The 17,866-nt window shown below is 46.2% G+C and overlaps 1 protein-coding gene across 3 annotated transcripts in view; it reads right to left on the bottom strand.

Annotated features, from left to right (window-relative positions):
* Positions 1–3,682, bottom strand: part of LOC100344441 (uncharacterized) — a 107,768-nt gene extending 104,086 nt beyond the window's left edge. The window contains exons 1-6 of one of the 3 annotated variants that reach the window (XM_070052148.1): positions 3,486–3,682; positions 2,881–3,254; positions 2,243–2,290; positions 1,640–1,839; positions 1,050–1,374; positions 387–434 (exon numbers count right to left, since the gene is read on the bottom strand). In XM_070052148.1, coding sequence (XP_069908249.1) covers positions 387–434; positions 1,050–1,374; positions 1,640–1,839; positions 2,243–2,290; positions 2,881–3,254; positions 3,486–3,623 — 1,133 coding nt within the window. In that variant the 5' untranslated portion in view covers positions 3,624–3,682. The remainder of the gene's footprint in view (positions 1–386; positions 435–1,049; positions 1,375–1,639; positions 1,840–2,242; positions 2,291–2,880; positions 3,255–3,485) is intronic. The other 2 variants (XM_070052147.1, XM_070052146.1) reach the window with 2 other exon arrangements.
* Between the last annotated feature and the right edge of the window lie 14,184 nt (positions 3,683–17,866).

Here is a 17,866-nt window from a genome sequence, read left to right as displayed (position 1 = left end):
AGCAGAGTCAGACACCTTCTGCCCACAGCCTCCCTCACCCCTGTGACTCTGGGTTCTGGGCTGAGGATACACGGCCTTGTTTGCAGGTAGGCATTGAGCGGCGGCGCATGTGTGAGCCGGCTGCTGCCTACCTCCAGGCAGGCCCCTGAAATGGGAAGGGGTGGACCAGCCTGGCTTGAGTTGTGTTGTGGATGAATTCTCACTGTTCCCCAGATGCCCAGGAACCCAGACAATTCTGTTCCCTGCTGTAGGCAACGTCACGGACCTCAGCCCTATAGCATTAATCACAGAAATGTAGGAGATGGGATCACGGTCAGCCCCCTAGTGGCACCCCATGTCCCTGCTGTGGAGAATAGAACCTCCCTCCTGACCCAAAGCCCACTCACTCCTTAGTGCGGTCGTCCTCTTCGCAGTGAGGCTGAAAGGATGCATACCTAGAGGAGGACAGGAGGTGTCACCTGTGGTGTCCTGTGTGCCACCTGCCAGGAGGTCTGGGGGAGGGGCTGAGCCCCTGACTACAAGGGAAGAAAAGCAGGGTAGAGACAGTGGTCTGTGCTGTGCACTGAATTTTATTAAGCTCCTGGACATGTGGCTGCACACAGTGGGCACTTCATAGTGTTTGCAGTGTGAGCTTGTGAAGTCAGCCTGTTTGTCCCCAGGGGTCTAAGTGGGCCTGGGCCCCTTTATCACCCTCTGGTGCCTCAGTTTGGGTCACTACCAGGACAGAGAACCACACATAGAATCTGGAAGCTTCTTTGTGAATAGGAAGGCTGCTTTGTCTGAGGCCATGGGTGGTGAGGCCTGAGGGCGCAGAGCCTCATTGGAGGGTGAACATAATGCTAAATGAGACCCCTGTCCTTGGCAGCCCACTCCTCCAGGAAGCACTTTCTGGAGCTCATCCCATTGGTCCCGAAATCACCAAGGGGCTTTTCCTCTGAGCACCAAAATTCTGTGTGAATGATTTACGACCACAGGCAGGGTCTGGGACATCACCAAGACCCAGTCGAGAGGTACTGAGTCATCCCATTCTTGCAGGTTCCGGCCCTCACCTTTGGAACAGCAGGTGCAGCACCTGTTGGGTGGTGGCGAACCTTTGATAGATGTTCAGGAATGTGGGGATGAAGAAGGGGTCCCCTCTCTGCTGGGCAGGCACCAGCTGATTCACCAGCTTCTCCACCATGCCTGTGTCCAGGGTCCCGACCCTGCTGGCAGCCGACAAGGAGGGCACCGTTCCAACGTCTTGTTCCTGGTGGGGACCTGCACTTGGACCCTCAGGGGCCTCCAGCGCCTCTGCAGCTGAAAGATGGACTGCGCGGGGCAGCGATGGTTCAGCCGACTCTGGTTGGGGTGCCGCTGCTGTAGTTGGCACTAGATCTAAGCACAGAAAGGCAGGAGCAAATGCAGAGGGAGAAAATATCAACACCACAGGCTTTCCTGCTCCTTGTGGTCAACCAGGAGTTTTCCTGCCTTCCAGGGAAGCCCTAGCCCTGCCCACAACAGGAACCTGCCCAGATGTGGTGAGCCCTGACGGCTCTGAGCCTGGTCTTTGCTCCCAGACAACGCCAAGCTTGGAGCCTCGTCCCAGTGTGGCTCTGCCCCAGTGCCCTCCCCATCTCCCACGTACCCAAGCCCTCCTCACCTTTGGGCTCAGCCTCAGCCTCCTTGGGCTCGGGATCCTCCAGCTGGCTCAGGAGCCGTTGGGCTCGGAGTGCCAGGTCCGAGAAGGGCATATGGAGCTGGACGTAGGCCAGCAGCTGATGCAGACAGGTCAGGTCCTGAGGCTGACAGAAGTGCTCGGGATAACGGTCCAGCCAGGTTCCCAGGAGAGAGCACAGGGCACTGGGGACAGGCAGGCGGGCAGCAGAGTCAGACGTCTCCTGTCCACACCCACCCTCGCCCCTGTGACTCTGAGATCTGGGCAGAGGATGCTCAGCCCTTGTGCAGGTGGACAGAGAGGGGTCATGTGTAGCCCGATGCTCCCAGCTCCTCTCAGGTTCTTGAGAGTGAAGGATTGGGCCAGCCCTTCTGAGAAGGGTTGTGGTAGGGACAGATTCCCACTGCTCTCAGGATGCCCAGGAACCTCGTGTGTCTCTCAGGTTCTTCAGGTAACACGCCTGACCTCAGACTTCAAGTGGAAAACACAGGAAGGGTGCAATCCTGGGTCAAGGTCAGCCCCCCAGTTGCACCCTATGTCCCTACTGTGGATATTAGAAACCTCCCTCCTGACCCAAGGCCCACTCACTGCTTAGTGCGGTCGTCCTCTTCACAGTGAGGCTGAAAGGATGCATACCTAGAGGAGGACAGGAGGTGTCACCTGTGGTGTCCTGTGTGCCACCTGCCAGGAGGTCTGGGGGAGGGGCTGACTCCCTGACTACAGGGGAAGCAAAGCAGGGCAGATAGAGTGGTCTGTGCTGTGCGCTGTCTTTTGCTAAGTTCCTGGGTATGTGCCTGCACACAGTGGGCACTTTCTTATGTTTGCTCTGTGGGTGAATTGAGCTCCTTCTTAGGTGTTGAGAGGTCTGAATCCCCTCCAGCAGCCCCTAGGGGTCCTATTCAGGCCATTATCAGGACAGGGATCCCCAGAGGGAATCTGGAAGGTTCTTTGTGAACAGCAAAGCAGCTTTGCCTACGGCCATGAGAGATGAAGCCTTAGGTCCCAGGCTGTTTCATGAGCCATGGGAGGAAATCTCTAAATCAGACCTCCTGGGCAGCCTATCCCTCAGGACCAGGCTTAGAAAGAACTTTATCACCCTGGGAGACACTCCCCCGCTCACCAAGTTGCTGCAAGAACACACTGAGGCCCTGAAGGGGAGCAGGGTGTCACCAAGTTCCAGCCAAGGGTGGCGCGTCCCCCCTGCGCCTGCAGGTGCAGGCCCTCACCTTTGGAACAGCAGATGCAGCACCTGCTGGGTGGTGGTGAACTTGTGATAGATGAGCAGGAATGCAGGGACGACGAAGCGGTCCCTTCTCTGCTGGGCAGGCACCAGCTGACTCACCAGCTCCTCCACCTTGCCTGCCTCCTGGGTCCCCACGCTGCTGGCAGGTGACGGGGATGGCACAGGTTCCACTGTTGCTGGTTCCTCAGGTTCCAGGTTTGGTCCTGGCCCCATCTTAGCTGCTGCCATCTCAGCTGGGGCCGGCTCCACTGGAGCTGAATCACCTGCTCTTGGCGAGGGCTCCCCCTCCAGCCTGCCTGCCACCATGGTCCCCACTCCGCTGGTGTCCTCCAGGGGTGTGGCAATGTCACTGTCATTCTGGGGTGAGACAAGGAGGGTGGTTCTAATCCTGGTCCTGATGTTCTGCCCCCACCCTCCTGCGGTTGTCATGGGACCACCAGGTCCCCATCCCACCCCCGGTCCCTTCCCATGGGTCACAGACCTCCCCAAACTACCCCCTCCACACCACCCAAGGTGGATGCAGGGCCACCCAGGAGGATCAGAGGGGGAGGTCTGCCCAGGGGTCCTGGCCTGGCTGGCTGAGATCACCTTGGTTTCCCTCTGAGAGAATTGCCAGAGCTGCTGTGGGCGAGGGCTGACCCAATGTCTGTAGCTCTGGAGAATATCCCCAGCCTGGGGCTGGCCCCGGCTTGGGCCTTGGGATTTTGGGAGACAACACGAGAACATATCTGCTCAATGGCCTCTGACCAACTGAACTGGCTGGGTCACCAGCACCACATTGTGGGCACCTGGTAACCGGGGTTCCAGGTTCTGTTGTGGCCATCGTCAAGGAAGTGAGGTCACTTCTTGAAGTCCACTTAGCTGACCTTCCCTAATGTTCTGTGGGCTGCTGACTTCTACCCCGCCTGCGGCACAGATACCATGTGCACAGCTGCACACAGTTATACCAGTTCACCCATCAGCTCCCTGAGGCAGTTGGGCCAGCCAGAGCCCGCACTGGGAAGTCATAGAGCTGTTGCAAAATACAGGATTGTTTTTTAAGCTGAGTAGTATTCCACAGTGTAAATACACCAGAATTTCTTTATCCAGTCAACAGTTGATGGACATCTGGGTTGAGTCCATATCTTAGCCATTGTGCATTGAGCCACAGTGAACATTGGGGTGCAGACCACTCTTTCATGTTCTGAATTCCTTTTCCTTTGGATAAACTCCCAAGAGTGGGATGGCTGGGTCATATGGTAGGTATATATTCAGATTTCTGAGGTATGTGTCTTCAACAGTGGCTGCACCAAGTTACATTTTCACAAATAATGGATTAGGATACCCTTTCAACCACATCCTTGCCAGCGTTTGTTGTTTGTTGATTTCTGTATGAAAGCCATTCTAACTGGGATGAGGTGAAACCCAATGATGGGTTTGATTTGCAGTTGCCTGTGGCTAGTGATCCTAAGGATTTTGTATGTGTCTGTTGGCCATTTGATGTCCCTCTCTTGAAAAATGTCTGTTCAGATTTTTGCCCATTTCGTAAGTGAATTGTTTTGTTGTTTCTGAGTTTCTTGAGTTCTCTAGCCATTCTAGAAATTAATCTTTTATCAGTTGCATAGTTTGCAAACCATTTCTCCCACTCTATAGGTTGCCTCCTCACTTTGCTGAGCATCTTTTTGCAGTGCAGAAGCTTCTCAATTTGGTATAATCCCATTTGTTAATTTTGGCTTTGCTTGCCTGTGTCTCTGGGTCTTTTTCAAGCACTCTTTGACTATATCAATGTGCTGCAGGGTTTCCCCAGTGTTTCTACTAATCTGAAGGTATTGGGTCATAGCTTTAGGTCTTTGGTCCACTTTGAGTGGATTTTGTGTAAGGTGTAAAGAAGGGGTCTGCTTCCTACTTCTGCATGTGGAGATCCAGTATTCCCAGCACCACTTTTTGAAGAGATTGTGTTTGCTTCCTTCAGGGATTGATTTTAGCTCCTTTGTCAAAGATCCGTTGGTTATAGATGCGTGGATTGATTTCTGGAGTTTCTTTTCTGTTTCATTGGTCTGCACATCTGATTTTGTGCCATTACAGGCTGTTTTGATTATTATTGCCCTGTAGTATGTCTTGAGCACTGGTATTATGGTGCCTCCAGCTTTGTTTGTGTTGTTTCAGATTGCTTTAGCTATTTGGAGTCTCTTGTGTTTCCATATGAATTTGTGCATCATTTTTTTCTAGATCTGAGAAGAATGTTGTTGCTATCTTGTTTGGAATTTCATTTAGTCTACACTTCATTTTGAAAAAAGATTTATATATTTATTTTAAAGGCAGAGAGAGAGAGTGAAAGAGTGAGAGAGAGAGAGAGAGATGGAGAGAGAGAGAGAGAGAGAGAGAGAGAGAGAGAGAGAGATCGTCCATCTGCTGGTTCACTCCCCAGATGGCTGCAATGGCTGAAGTAGGGCTGAAGGAAAACCAGGATCCAGAAGCTTCTTCCAGATCTCCCATGTGAGTGCAGGGACCCAAGGATTTAGGCCATCTTGTATTTCTTTCCCAGGCCATATCAGAGAGCTGGATCGGAAGTGGAGCACTGGGACTTGAACTGGCATCAGTATGGGATGCAAGCACTGCAGGCAGTGGCTTTACCTCTACCCCACATCGCCTGCCTCAGCTTTCAGTAGAATGGACATTTTGATTTTATTTATTCTTCCAATTCATTAATTTGAAGGATTTTCCACTTTTTGTTTTGTTTTGTTTTGTTTTGTTTTGTTTTGTTTTGACAGGCAGAGTGGACAGTGAGAGAGAGAGACAGAGAGAAAGGTCTTCCTTTGCCGTTGGTTCACCCTCCAATGGCTGCCGCGGCTGGCGCGCTGCGGCCAGCGCACCACGCTGATCCGATGGCAGGAGCCAGGAGCCAGGTGCTTTTCCTGGTCTCCCATGGGGTGCAGGGCCCAAGCACCTGGGCCATCCTCCACTGCACTCCCTGACCACAGCAGAGAGCTGGCCTGGAAGAGGGGCAACCGGGACAGAATCCGGTGCCCCGACCGGGACTAGAACCCGGTGTGCCGGCGCCGCTAGGCGGAGGATTAGCCTAGTGAGCCGCGGCGCCAGCCAGATTTTCCACTTTTTAATGCCTTCTTCTATTTCTGTGTTTAATGTTTTGTAATTTTCATCGTAAAGTTCTTTGATGTCCTTGTTTAAATTTATTCTATGATTTTTTTTTAACTTATAAACAACAGGAATTTATTTCTCACAGAGCTGGAGGCCGAGAGGTTCAAGATCAAGGTGTCAGCAAGTTTGGTGTCTGCTGAGGGTCTGGTGGCTGGTTCCAAGTTGGTGCCTTCCTGTTGAGTTTCCCAAGATGATCACTATGTCCTCACAAGGCAGAAGGGACAGGGGGCAAAAAAGGGCCCAGATGGTTCCCTCCAACACTCCCATAAGGCTACTAATCCCCTAAGTCACCTCATAAAGGCCCAACCTCTTAATGTTATCACATTGGCCATTAAGCTGCAACATATGCACTTTGGGGGACACATGCAGACCACAGCAGACACAGTGTGGAGAAGAAGAAAATAATTCATAGGCTTCCCAGCAGGAACCTATAGGTTTTTCAGGTTTTTACCTTTAAAATGACAGACAATGCCTGATCACTTAGGGCTTCATTATCTGGTTATGGACTCCCCTCAGTACCTTTTTTTTTTAACTTTTATTTAATGAATATAAATTTCCAAAGTACGACTTATGGATTACAATGGCTTCCCCCCATACCGTCCCTCCCACCCGCAACCCTCCCCCTTCCCACTCCCTCTCCCCTTCCATTCACATCAAGATTCATTTTCGATTATCTTAATATACAGAAGATCAGTTTAGTATACATTAAGTAAAGATTTCAACAGTTTGCACCCCAATAGAAACACAAAGTGAAATATACTGTTTGAGTACTCATTATAGCATTAAATCTCAATGTACAGCACATTAAGGACAGAGATCCTACATGAGGAGTAAGTGCACAGTGACTCCTGTTGTTGACTTTACAAATTGACACTCCTGTCTATGGCATCAGTAATCTCCCTATGCTCCAATCATGAGTTTCCAAGGCTATGGAAGCCCTCTGAGTTCTCCGATTGTTATCTTGTTTAGACAAGGTCATAGTCAAAGTGGAGGTTCTCTCCTCCCTTCATAGAAAGGTACCTCCTTCTTTAAAGACCGGTTCTTTCCACTGGGATCTCACTCACAGAAATCTTTTTGCCAGAGTGTCTTGGCTTTCCATGCCTGAAATACTCTCATGGGCTTTTCAGCCAGATCTGAATGGCCTTAGGGCTGATTCTGAGGCCAGAGTGCTATTTAGGACATCTGCCATTCTATCAGTCTGCTGAGTATCTCACTTCCCATGTTGGATCACTCTCCCCTTTATTTATTCTATCGGTTAGTGTTAGCAGGTACTAGACTTGTTTATGTGCTCCCTTTGACTCTTAGTCCTTTCATTATGATCAATTGTGAACTGAAATTGATCAGCTGGACTAGTGAGATGGCATTGGTACATGCCACCTTGATGGGATTGAATTGGAATCCCCTGGTATGTTTCTAACTCTACCATTTGGGGCAAGTCAGCTTGAGCATGTCCCAAATTATACATCTCTTCCCTCTCTTATTCCCACTCCTATGTTTAACAGGGATCACATTTCAGTTAATTTTCAACACTTAAGAATAACTGTGTATTAATTCCAGAATTAAACCAGTCATATTAAGTAGAACAGACAAAAAAAAACTGCTAAGAGGCATAATGTATTAAGTTGTTCATTAACAGTCAGGACTATGCTGATCAAGTCACGATTTCTCATAGTGTCCATTTCACTTCAGGAGGTTTCCTTTTTGGTGTTGAGTCAGTTGTCACCGATCAGGGAGAACATATGGTATTTGTCCCTTTGGAACTGGCTTACTTCACTCAGCATGATGTGTTCCAGATTCCTCCATTTTGTTGCAAATGACTGGATTTCGTTGTTTCTTACTGCGGTATAGTATTCTAAAGAGTACATATCCCATAATTTCTTTATCCAGTCTACTGTTGATGGGCATTTAGGTTGGTTCCAGGTCTTGGCTATTGTGAATTGTGCTGCAATAAACACTAGGGTGCAGACCGCTTTTTTGTTTGCCAATTTAAATTCCTTTGGATAAATTCCAAGGAGTGGGATGGCTGGGTCGAACGGTAGGGTTATATTCAGGATTCTGAGGAATCTCCAGACTGACTTCCATAGTGGCTTGACCAGTTTGCATTCCCACCAACAGTGGGTTAGTGTCCCTTTTTCCCCACATCCTCGCCAGCATCTGTTGTTGGTAGATCTCTGTATGTGAGCCATTCTAACTGGGGTGAGGTGAAACCTCATTGTGGTTTTGATTTGCATTTCCCTGATTGCTAGTGATCTTGAACATTTTTTCATGTGCCTGTTGGCCATTTGGATTTCCTCTTTTGAAAAATGTCTATTGAGGTCCTTGGCCCATCTCTTAAGTGGGTTGTTGGTTTTGTTTTTGTGGAGTTTCTTGATCTCTTTGTAGATTCTGGTTATTAACCCTTTATCTGTTGCATAGTTTGCAAATATTTTTTCCCATTCTGTTGGTTGTCTCTTCACTCTCCTGACTGTTTCTTTTGCAGTACAGAAACTTCTCAATTTGAGGCAATCCCAATAGTTGATTTTGGCTTTGACTGCCTGTGCCTCCCGGGTCTTTTCCAGAAACTCTTTGCCTGTGCCAATATCTTGAAGGGTTTCTCCAATGTTCTCTAATAACTTGATGGTGTCAGGTCGTAGATTTAGGTCTTTAATCCATGTTGAGTGGATTTTTGTGTAAGGTGTAAGGTAGGGGTCTTGCTTCATGCTTCTGCACGTGGAAATCCAGTTTTCCCAGCACCATTTATTGAATAGACTGTCCTTGCTCCAGGAATTGGTTTTAGATCCTTGATCAAATATAAGTTGGCTGTAGATGTTTGGGTTGATTTCTGGTATTTCAATTCTGTTCCATTGGTCTATCCATCTGTTTCTGTACCAGTACCATGCTGTTTTGATTACAACTGCCCTGTAGTATGTCCTGAAATCTGGTATTGAGATGCCTCCGGCTTTGTTTTTGTTGTACAAGATTGCTTTAGCTATTCGAGGTCTCTTGTGCCTCCATATGAATTTCAGCATCATTTTTTCTAGATCTGAGAAGAATGTCTTTGGTATCCTGATTGGAATTGCATTGAATCTATAAATTGCTTTTAGGAGAATGGATATTTTGATGATGTTGATTCTTCCAATCCATGAGCATGGAAGATTTTTTCATTTTGGGAGATCCTCTTCTATTTCTTTCTTTAAGATTTTGTAATTCTCATCGTAGAGATCTTTAACGTCCTTGGTTAAGATTATTCCAAGGTATTTGATTGTTTTTGTAGCTATTGTGAATGGGAGTGATCTTAGCAGTTCTTTCTCAGCCGTGGCATTGCTTGTGTATACAAAGGCTGTTGATTTTTGTGTGTTGATTTTGTATCCTGCCACTTTGCCAAACTCCTCTATGAGTTCCAATAGTCTCTTAGTAGAGTTCTTTGGATCCTCTAAGTAAAGAATCATATCGTCTGCAAAGAGGGATAGTTTGACTTCTTCCTTCTCAATTTGTATTCCTTTGATTTCTTTTTCTTGTCTGATGGCTCTGGCTAAAACTTCCAGAACTATGTTAAATAGCAGTGGTGAGAGTGGGCATCCCTGTCTGGTGCCAGATCTCAGTGGAAATGCTCCCAACTTTTCCCCATTCAATAGGATGCTGGCTGTGGGTTTTTCATAAATTGCTTTGATTATATTGAGGAATGTTCCTTCTGTACCCAATTTGCTTAGAGTTTTCATCATGAAAGGGTGTTGAATCTTATCGAATGCTTTCTCTGCATCAATTGTTATAATCATATGGTTTTTCTTCTGCAGTCTGTTAATGTGGTGAATCACATTGATTGATTTGCGAATGTTGAACCATCCCTGCATACCAGGGATGAATCCCACTTGGTCTGGGTGGATGATTTTCCTGATGTGTTGTTGTATTCTATTGGCGAGAATTTTATTGAGGATTTTTGCGTCTATGTTCATCAGGGATATTGGTCTATAATTTTCTTTCAGTGCTGCATTTTTCTCTGGCTTAGGGATTAAGGTGATGCTGGCTTCATAGAAAGAATTTGGGAGGATTCCCTCTTTTTCGATTGTTCTGAATAGTTTGAGAAGAAATGGAATTAGTTCTTCTTTAAATGTCTGGTAGAATTCAGCAGTGAATCCATCTGGTCCTGGACTTTTCTTTGTTGGGAAGGCCTTTATTACTGTTTCAATTTCTGTTTCAGTTATGGGACTATTTAGGTTTTCTATGTCTTCATGGTTCAATTTTGGTAGATTGCATGTGTCCAGGAATCTATCCATTTCTGATAGATTTTCCTGTTTGCTGGCATACAGGTCCTTGTAGTAATTTCTGATGATTCTTTTTATTTCTGTGGTGTCTGTTGTTACGTTTCCTTATTCATCTCTGATTTTATTGATTTGGGTCTTTTCTCTTCTTTTTTTAGTTAGTTGGGCCAGTGGGGTGTCAATTTTGTTTATTTTTTCAAAAAACCAGCTTCTCGCTTGGCTGATTTTTTGTAGTGTTTTTTTTTTTTTTGATTCAATCCTGTTAATTTCTTCTCTGATTTTAATTATTTCTCTTCTTCTACTAGATTTGGGTTTGGTTTGCTCTAGTTTTTCTAGCTCCTTGAGATGCGCTGAAAGCTCATTTATTTGGTACCTTTCCAATTTCTTGATATAGGCACCTATTGCTATAAATTTGCCTCTCAGTACTGCTTTTGCTGCATCCCATAAGTTTTGATATGTTGTGTTGTTATCTTCATTTACTTCCAGAAAGTTTTTGATTTCTCTTTTGATTTCTTGAATGACCCAGTGTTCATTCAGGAGCATGTTGTTCAGTCTCCATGTGTTTGCATACTTTCTGGGGTTTCCTGAGTTGCTAATTTCCAGCTTCATTCCGCTGTGGTCTGAGAAGCTGCATGGTATGATTCTAATTCTTTTAAATTTGCTGAGACTTGCTTTATGGCCTAGTATGTGATCAATCCTAGAGAAGGTTCCATGCACTGCTGAGAAGAATGTGAAGTCTTTAGATGTAGGATTGAAAGTTCTGTAGATATCTGTTAGATCCATTTGGGCAATAGTGTCAAATAAATCTGCTGTTTCCTTGTTGATCTTCTGTCCGGATGATCTGTCTATTTCTGAGAGTGGAGTATTGAAGTCCCCCAGTACTATTGTATTGGAATCTAAATCTCCCTTTAAGTCCCTTAACATATCTTTTAAATAGACCAGTGCCCTGTAATTAGGTGCATATACATTTATAATAGTTACATCTTCCTGTTGAATTGAACCCTTAATCATTATATAGTGTCCCTCTTTGTCTCTCTTAACAGTTTTTGTATTAAAGTTTATTTTGTCTGATATTAATATGGCTACACCTGCTTTTTTTTGTTTCTGTTGGCATGGAATATCTTTTTCCAACCTTTCACTTTCAGTCTGCATGCATCTTTGTTAGAGGGATGTGTTTCTTGTAGGCAACAAATAGTTGGGTTGTGTTCTTTGAGCCAATCAGCCAATCGGTATCTTTTAACTGAAGAATTCAGACCATTAATGTTTAATGTGACTATTGATACATAGTGACTTTGCCCTGCCATTTTCCCGGAGATATTTTCTAGTATATGCTTTGAGCTTCCCATGCTCTTTTATTGGTAGGTGTTCTTCCTGTACCTTCTTTAATATTGATGGCCATGTTTCTGTGTTTCTGAGTGTAGCACATCTTTAAGTATCTTCTGCAGGGCTGGACGAGTGGCGGCAAAGTCTTTCAACTTCTGTTTGCTATGAAAGGTCTTTATTTCACCTTCATTCATTCACAAATGAGAGCTTGGCAGGATATAATATTCTGGGTTGGCAATTTTTCTCTCTTAGCACCTGTGCTATGTCTCGCTATTCCCTCCTAGCCTGTAGTGTTTCTGATGAGAAGTCTGCTGTGAGTCTGATTGGAGATCCTCTGAGAGTAATCTGACGTTTCTCTCTTGCACATTTTAGAGTATTTTCTTTATGTTCCACTGTGGTAAGTTTAATTACCACGTGTCGTGGTGAGGATCTCTTTTGGTCATGTTTATTGGGGGTTCTATGAGCTTCCTGTCGGATGTCTCTGTCCTTCTCCAAACCTGGAAAGTTCTCTGCTAGTATCTCACTAAAAAGGCCTTTTAATCCTTTCTCTCTCTCCATGCCTTCAGGAACTCCTAGAACTCGAATGTTGGTTTTTTTAATAGTATCCTGTAGATTCCCAACATTATTTTTTAGATTTCTAATTTCCTCTTCTTTTCTTTGGTTTGACTGTATGTTTTCCTGTGCTCTGTCTTCTAAGTCCGATATTCTCTCTTCTGCTTCACCCATTCTGTTTTTAAGGCTTTCTAGTGTGTTTGTCATTTGATCTATTGAGCTCTTCATTTCGTTTTGATTTCTCTTCACTATCACACTTTCATGTTCTACTAGTTTCTGCATTTCATTTTGATTCTTCCTTAAAATTTCATTTTCACGAGACAGATTTTCAATCCTGTCCAATAAGGATTTCTGTAGTTCAAGGATTTGCTTTTGAAAACTTCTAAATGATCTTATCATAAATTTTTTGAAATCCGTATCTTGCATTTCTTCTATCTCATCATCTTCATAATCTTGGCTTGGGGTGTTTTGTTTATTTGGAGGCATCATAGTGTCATCGTTGATCTTGTTCCCTCGATTTCTGTGTTTGTTGCTTGGCATAGTTAATTCTTCTTCCCTCACTGTGTGTTTTTTTTTATATACTATGTCTGTGTTAAGTGGACTGCCTGCTGTTGGAGGAGCCTTGGAGGCTTGAGATGGGTGTGGCCTGAGAGCTCTGCTTGGTTCTTCCGGGTTACTGGTGTGCAAAGATGACACCCTCAGGTTATGAGTGGTAAATCTCTCTCTCTTTATTTATGTATTTATTTATTTATTTATTTTATTTATTCAGGGGGTAAGTAATACCGCATGGCATGGCTGTGCAGAATTGATGGTATTTAGCTTCCAGTCTCTGGCTTCTACCCAAAGAGTCTGTGTAGGCTCCGTTTCTCCTCTGGACTCCCACTGGGTTGCCTAGGCTACTGAATTGTAGTGACTCAGTTCCTTAGCTCTCCCCTGTTGTTATGTAAATCCAGAGAGGGGGCCTGCTCTTTGTCTCTTACAAACTCTTCAAGCCTTGCAGCCTTGCAACCTTTGCAAGGTTGGCAGTGAGAGAAACCCCCAAATTTTTTTTTTCCTTCTTTCCGGTAATGAGTCTGCTGCACTTTCCGGCTCCCCTCTAGATTCTGACCCCCGTTTCCCCGCCAATGTCTCGGGTTATTGAGCTCACCTCCCCTTCCAGCGCCGATGTGTGGACTCGGAGCCCTGGACGTCCCAACTCTCCCCGCTGGTGTCTGTGTGACACGCACTCCCCTTCCTGCACTGGCGCGCAGACCCTGCGGTTCCCGCGGCTCCCGCGGCTTGGCTTCCACGCAGTGGGCGACCTTGTTCTCCCAGTAGGTCCTCCGATTCACAGCCACTCGATCCAGAAGAGTTTCCTCTGCAATATTTTCCTGGTTCTTTTTCTGAGGCTACCGTAACTCCCCTTTTATTAAACTAAATTTTCCCGGACTATCGGTGCACGCCCTCACTATTCTGCCATCTTGCAAATTTATTCTATGATATTTAGCTTTTTTGTAACTAATGTGAGTAGAATTGGTCTTAGAAGTTCTGTTTCAGCAATGGCATTGTCTGTGTTTACAAAGGATATTGTTTATTCTAATGATTTACTTATTTATTTGAAAGGCAGTTACTGAGAGAGAGAGAAAGAGAGAGATTCCATCCAATGGTTCACTCCCTAGATGGTCACAATGGCCGGAGGTGTACCGATCTGAAGACAAGAGCCAGGAGCTTCTTTCTGTTCTTGACATGTGGGTGCCTGGGCCCAAGGACTTGGGCCACCTTCCACTGCTATCCCAGGCACATTGGCAGGAAGCTGCACTGGAATGGAGCCCTAGGGATCAAGCGAGAGCCCATATGGGATGCTGGCGTTGCAGGTGTCAGCTTTGACCACTAGACCAGAATGCTAGCCCCTGCCATATTTTCTTTAAGCATTGATCCATCAAAGGATGCCTAGGTTGTTTCCATTTCTTGGCTGTTGTGATACTGCTGCTACATCAGAGTGCAGATACCTCCTCGGCATAATGTTCTAATTTGTTTGGATGTTGTCTTAGGCCATTTTGTATTGCTGTAACAAAATCCCCCCAGACTGCACTGTCTAAAGAAAAGGGAGTTATTTTGGCTCAAGTGGTGGAAGGTGGAAAGTCTGAGATCCCTTGTCCCCTCTGGTGAGGACCACATGCTGCATCAGTTCATGGTGGAGAAGCAGAAAGAAGAAACGGCTGCATGAAGAAGAGGAGTACACGTGTAAGGGAGGCGGGAACAACAGGACCAGCCCTGTCTTTTGGAAAGGAATCCTGCCAGGGTGAGAACTGGCTCCCAGGAGAGCACTGATCTACTCATGAGGCCTCAGTAGTAGGGTTCCTGGATCGTACAGTAGATCTACTTTTAATTTTTTGAGGACCGTCCATACTGCTTTCCATAATCATTATACGAATTTGCATTCCCACCAACAGGGAAGGAGTGTTCCCCTCTCTCTCTACATCCTCACCAGTACTTGTTTCCTTTTTGTCTTGGTTTGCAAACTGGCCATTCTGATGTGAGTGAGGCACTATTTCATTGTGTGTGTGTGTGTGTGTGTGTGTTAAAGATTTATTTATCTGAGTGAGTTACACAGATAGAGAAGGAGAGGGAGAGAGAGAGAGAACGAGAGAGAGAGAGAGAGAGAGAGAGGTCTTCCATCTGCTTGTTCACTTCCCATATGGCTGCAATGGCCTAAGCTGGGCCAATTTGGAGCTGGAAGTAGAGCAGCTGGGACTCAAACTGGCGCCCATATGGGATACTGGAGTGGTGTTTACCTGCTATGCCACAATGTGGGGCCCAACTCTCATGATTGTTGTGTGTTGTTGATTTCTATCCTGCAACCTTATTGAATGTTTATTAGTTTCAACAGTTTTTTATTCGAATCTTTAGGGTATTCCATATATAAGATCATGTCAGCTGCAACTAAATTCTTCCTATCTAATGTGGATATCTGTTTTTCTTTCTCATGCCTCATTGCTCTTACTGGGACATTTAGTGCTAGATTGAATACAAGTGTTAGAAGGGTTCCTCCTTGTCTTGTCCTGATCTTAGGGTAAAAGCTTTCAGCTTTTCATTGAATGTGATGGTAGGTGTGGGATTGTCATATAACCTGCATTGTTTTGGGGGACTTTCCTTGTCTAGATAGTTTGTTGAGATTTTCTCATGAAAGCGTACTGGCTTTTGTAAAATACTTTCTATGGGTCCATTGAGGAGATCATATGGTTTTTGACCTTCAGGCTGGTAGTGTGGTATACCACATTTATTTTCCACATGTCCATTTTCATTCTGTTAATGTGGTGGATGAATTGTATTTATTGATTTTCATATGTTGAGTCATATGGTATGCTGTTGAATTTTGCTGGATAGTATTTTGTTAAGGATTTTTAAAATCTATGCTCAGTATGAATACTGACCTGTAATCTTTTCTTTAGCATCCTTGTCTAGTTTTAGAATCACAGTAATGTTAACCATGTCAACTGAGTTTTGGAGTGCTGATCCTTCCTCAAATTGTTGGAAGAATTTGGGAAAACTCTGTATCAGTTTTCAAATGGTTGATAGAATTCCACAGTGAAATCATCACATCTTGCACTTTTCTTTGACAGTAGAATTTATTAGTGATTCGGTCCCCTTACTCGTGGTTCAGTGGTGTGTGCATTCTTATTTTTCTGAAGACATTTTAAAATCACCATTTATTGGACGGCGCTGCGGCTCACTTGGGCAATCCTCTGCCTGTGGCGCCGGCACCCAGGGTTCTAGTCCTGGTTGGGGCGCCGGATTCTGTCCCAGTTGCTCCTCTTCCAGTCTAGATCTCTGCTGTGGCCCGGGAGTGCAGTGGAGGATGGTCCAAGTACTTGGGCCCTGCACCCGCATGGGAGACCAGGAGGGAGCACCTGGCTCTTGGCTTGGGATCGGCGCAGTGCGCCGGCTGTAGTGGCCATTTGGGGGGGGGGGGTTGACCAATGGAAGGAAGACCTTTCTCTCTGTCTCTGTCTCTCTCTGTCTCTCTCTCTCTCTCTCTCAATGTCTAACTCTGCCTGCCAGGAAAAATAAAAAATCACCATTTATTTTGTCTTTGACTCATTGAAAAATCATTTCCCTGTTGAGCATTTTCCAATATTCCTTCTATTATTGATTGTGCCTAGAGCTTGGGTACCCAGGGTTGGGCCCTGGAGCATTGGTGCATAGTGACTGACTCAGCACCAAAATCTTCCGTGCTGGCCCTAGGTCCTGGGTCTGTAAGACCAGACATGGACATAGGTTACTGGCAACTGTGGTCACAGGTGCTGGGAAGGCATGGAGCTTGAGCTTGTGATAACCAGTGTAAGGTCTGCGGTCACAGGTGTGGCCAGCTGCCTGGGCCATGAGGGGTGATCTGTAGTCTGGGGAAATGGGGAGAGGCCCGGATCCTGGATCCACAGGGGTCATTTTGGAGGCTGGGCCCATGAGGATGGGTTTAAGCCTTGGGACTTTGAGGAACTGTTTAGAAGCTGAATACATGTGGGGTGGAGTGTCCTGGAGCCTAGGTGCAACAGGTTGGAGGAAGGCCTTGGACTGGATTCTACTAGGAGGTTTTCTACCAGGGGTCTCCTTCAGCAGGCACAGACCCTTGGTCTTCTTGAGCATGGGGCCCTTGGTCAGCCTGGAGGTTGGGGTTACAGGGCAGGCTGGGAGGCTGCTCCTGTGGGTGCTGGACTGATGTCTGTTCTGTGGGTACTGGGATGATGTCTGGTCTGTGGGGCTGGCCTGATGTCTGGTGTGTGGGTGCTGGGCTGATGTCTGGTGTGTGGGTGCTGGGTGGATGTCTGGTGTGTAGTGCTGGGCTGATGTATGGTCTATAGTTGCTGGGCCGATATATGGTCTGTGGGTGCTGGGCTGATGTCTGGTCTGTAGGTGCTGGGCTGATGTCTGCTGTGTTGGGGCTGGGCTGATTCTGGTGTGTGGGTGCTGGACTGATGTCTGGTGTGTGGGTACTGGGCTCATGTCTGGTGTGTGGGTACTGGGCTCATGTCTGGTGTGTGGGTACTGGGCTCATGTCTGATCTGAGGGCTGGCCTGATTTCTGGTCTCTGGGGGCTGGCCTGATGCTGAGGTATGTTTGAAGCCTGGACTTTGAGATCTGGTCTGGTGCTGTTTTTCCTCTCTTCATCTGCTCCTATTTTGTTGCACTAAATAGGTATTGTATGATTTTAATGTTCACGTTGCTTCTTTTACTCTAAGTAGAGTTTGCTAATGATTGTCTTGCATATTAGGATTAACAAGTTTCTGACAATCTAGCTTGGATTGATACCAACCTAATGTGTAATATATATATAATATAAAATAACATATAAAAGCTTGGTTCCTGTACTATTGTTCCTCCTACTTGGTGCTGTTATTTTGATTGACATTGCATCTTTATAAATTATAAGCCCGTTTAGCACATCTTTATGATTGTCGTTTGTTCTTTATAATTGATATGGTAGTCTGGTTTTCCCAGGAAGCAGAGGCAGTGGGACGCGGGGACCTCTGAGAGATGTGCTGGGGAACTAGAGGAGACTCTGACTAGGAGGCACTGACTGTAGACTCAAGTCTGAAGGACTCCAGGGAGAATCCCCCCTTCCGCCCGACACTGCAGTCCGCAGCCTCCTAAGGGCTGACCTGACTGTGTAGGGCTCCCGTGCATTCCGAGGGGCCGTCCCCGATGAAGGCAGGAGAGGGACACACAGCAAGGACTGGGGGA

Source organism: Oryctolagus cuniculus, chromosome 11 (assembly GCF_964237555.1).
Source record: "Oryctolagus cuniculus chromosome 11, mOryCun1.1, whole genome shotgun sequence".
NCBI lineage: Eukaryota > Metazoa > Chordata > Mammalia > Lagomorpha > Leporidae > Oryctolagus > Oryctolagus cuniculus.
This window is presented reverse-complemented; position numbering and strand designations above follow the sequence as displayed.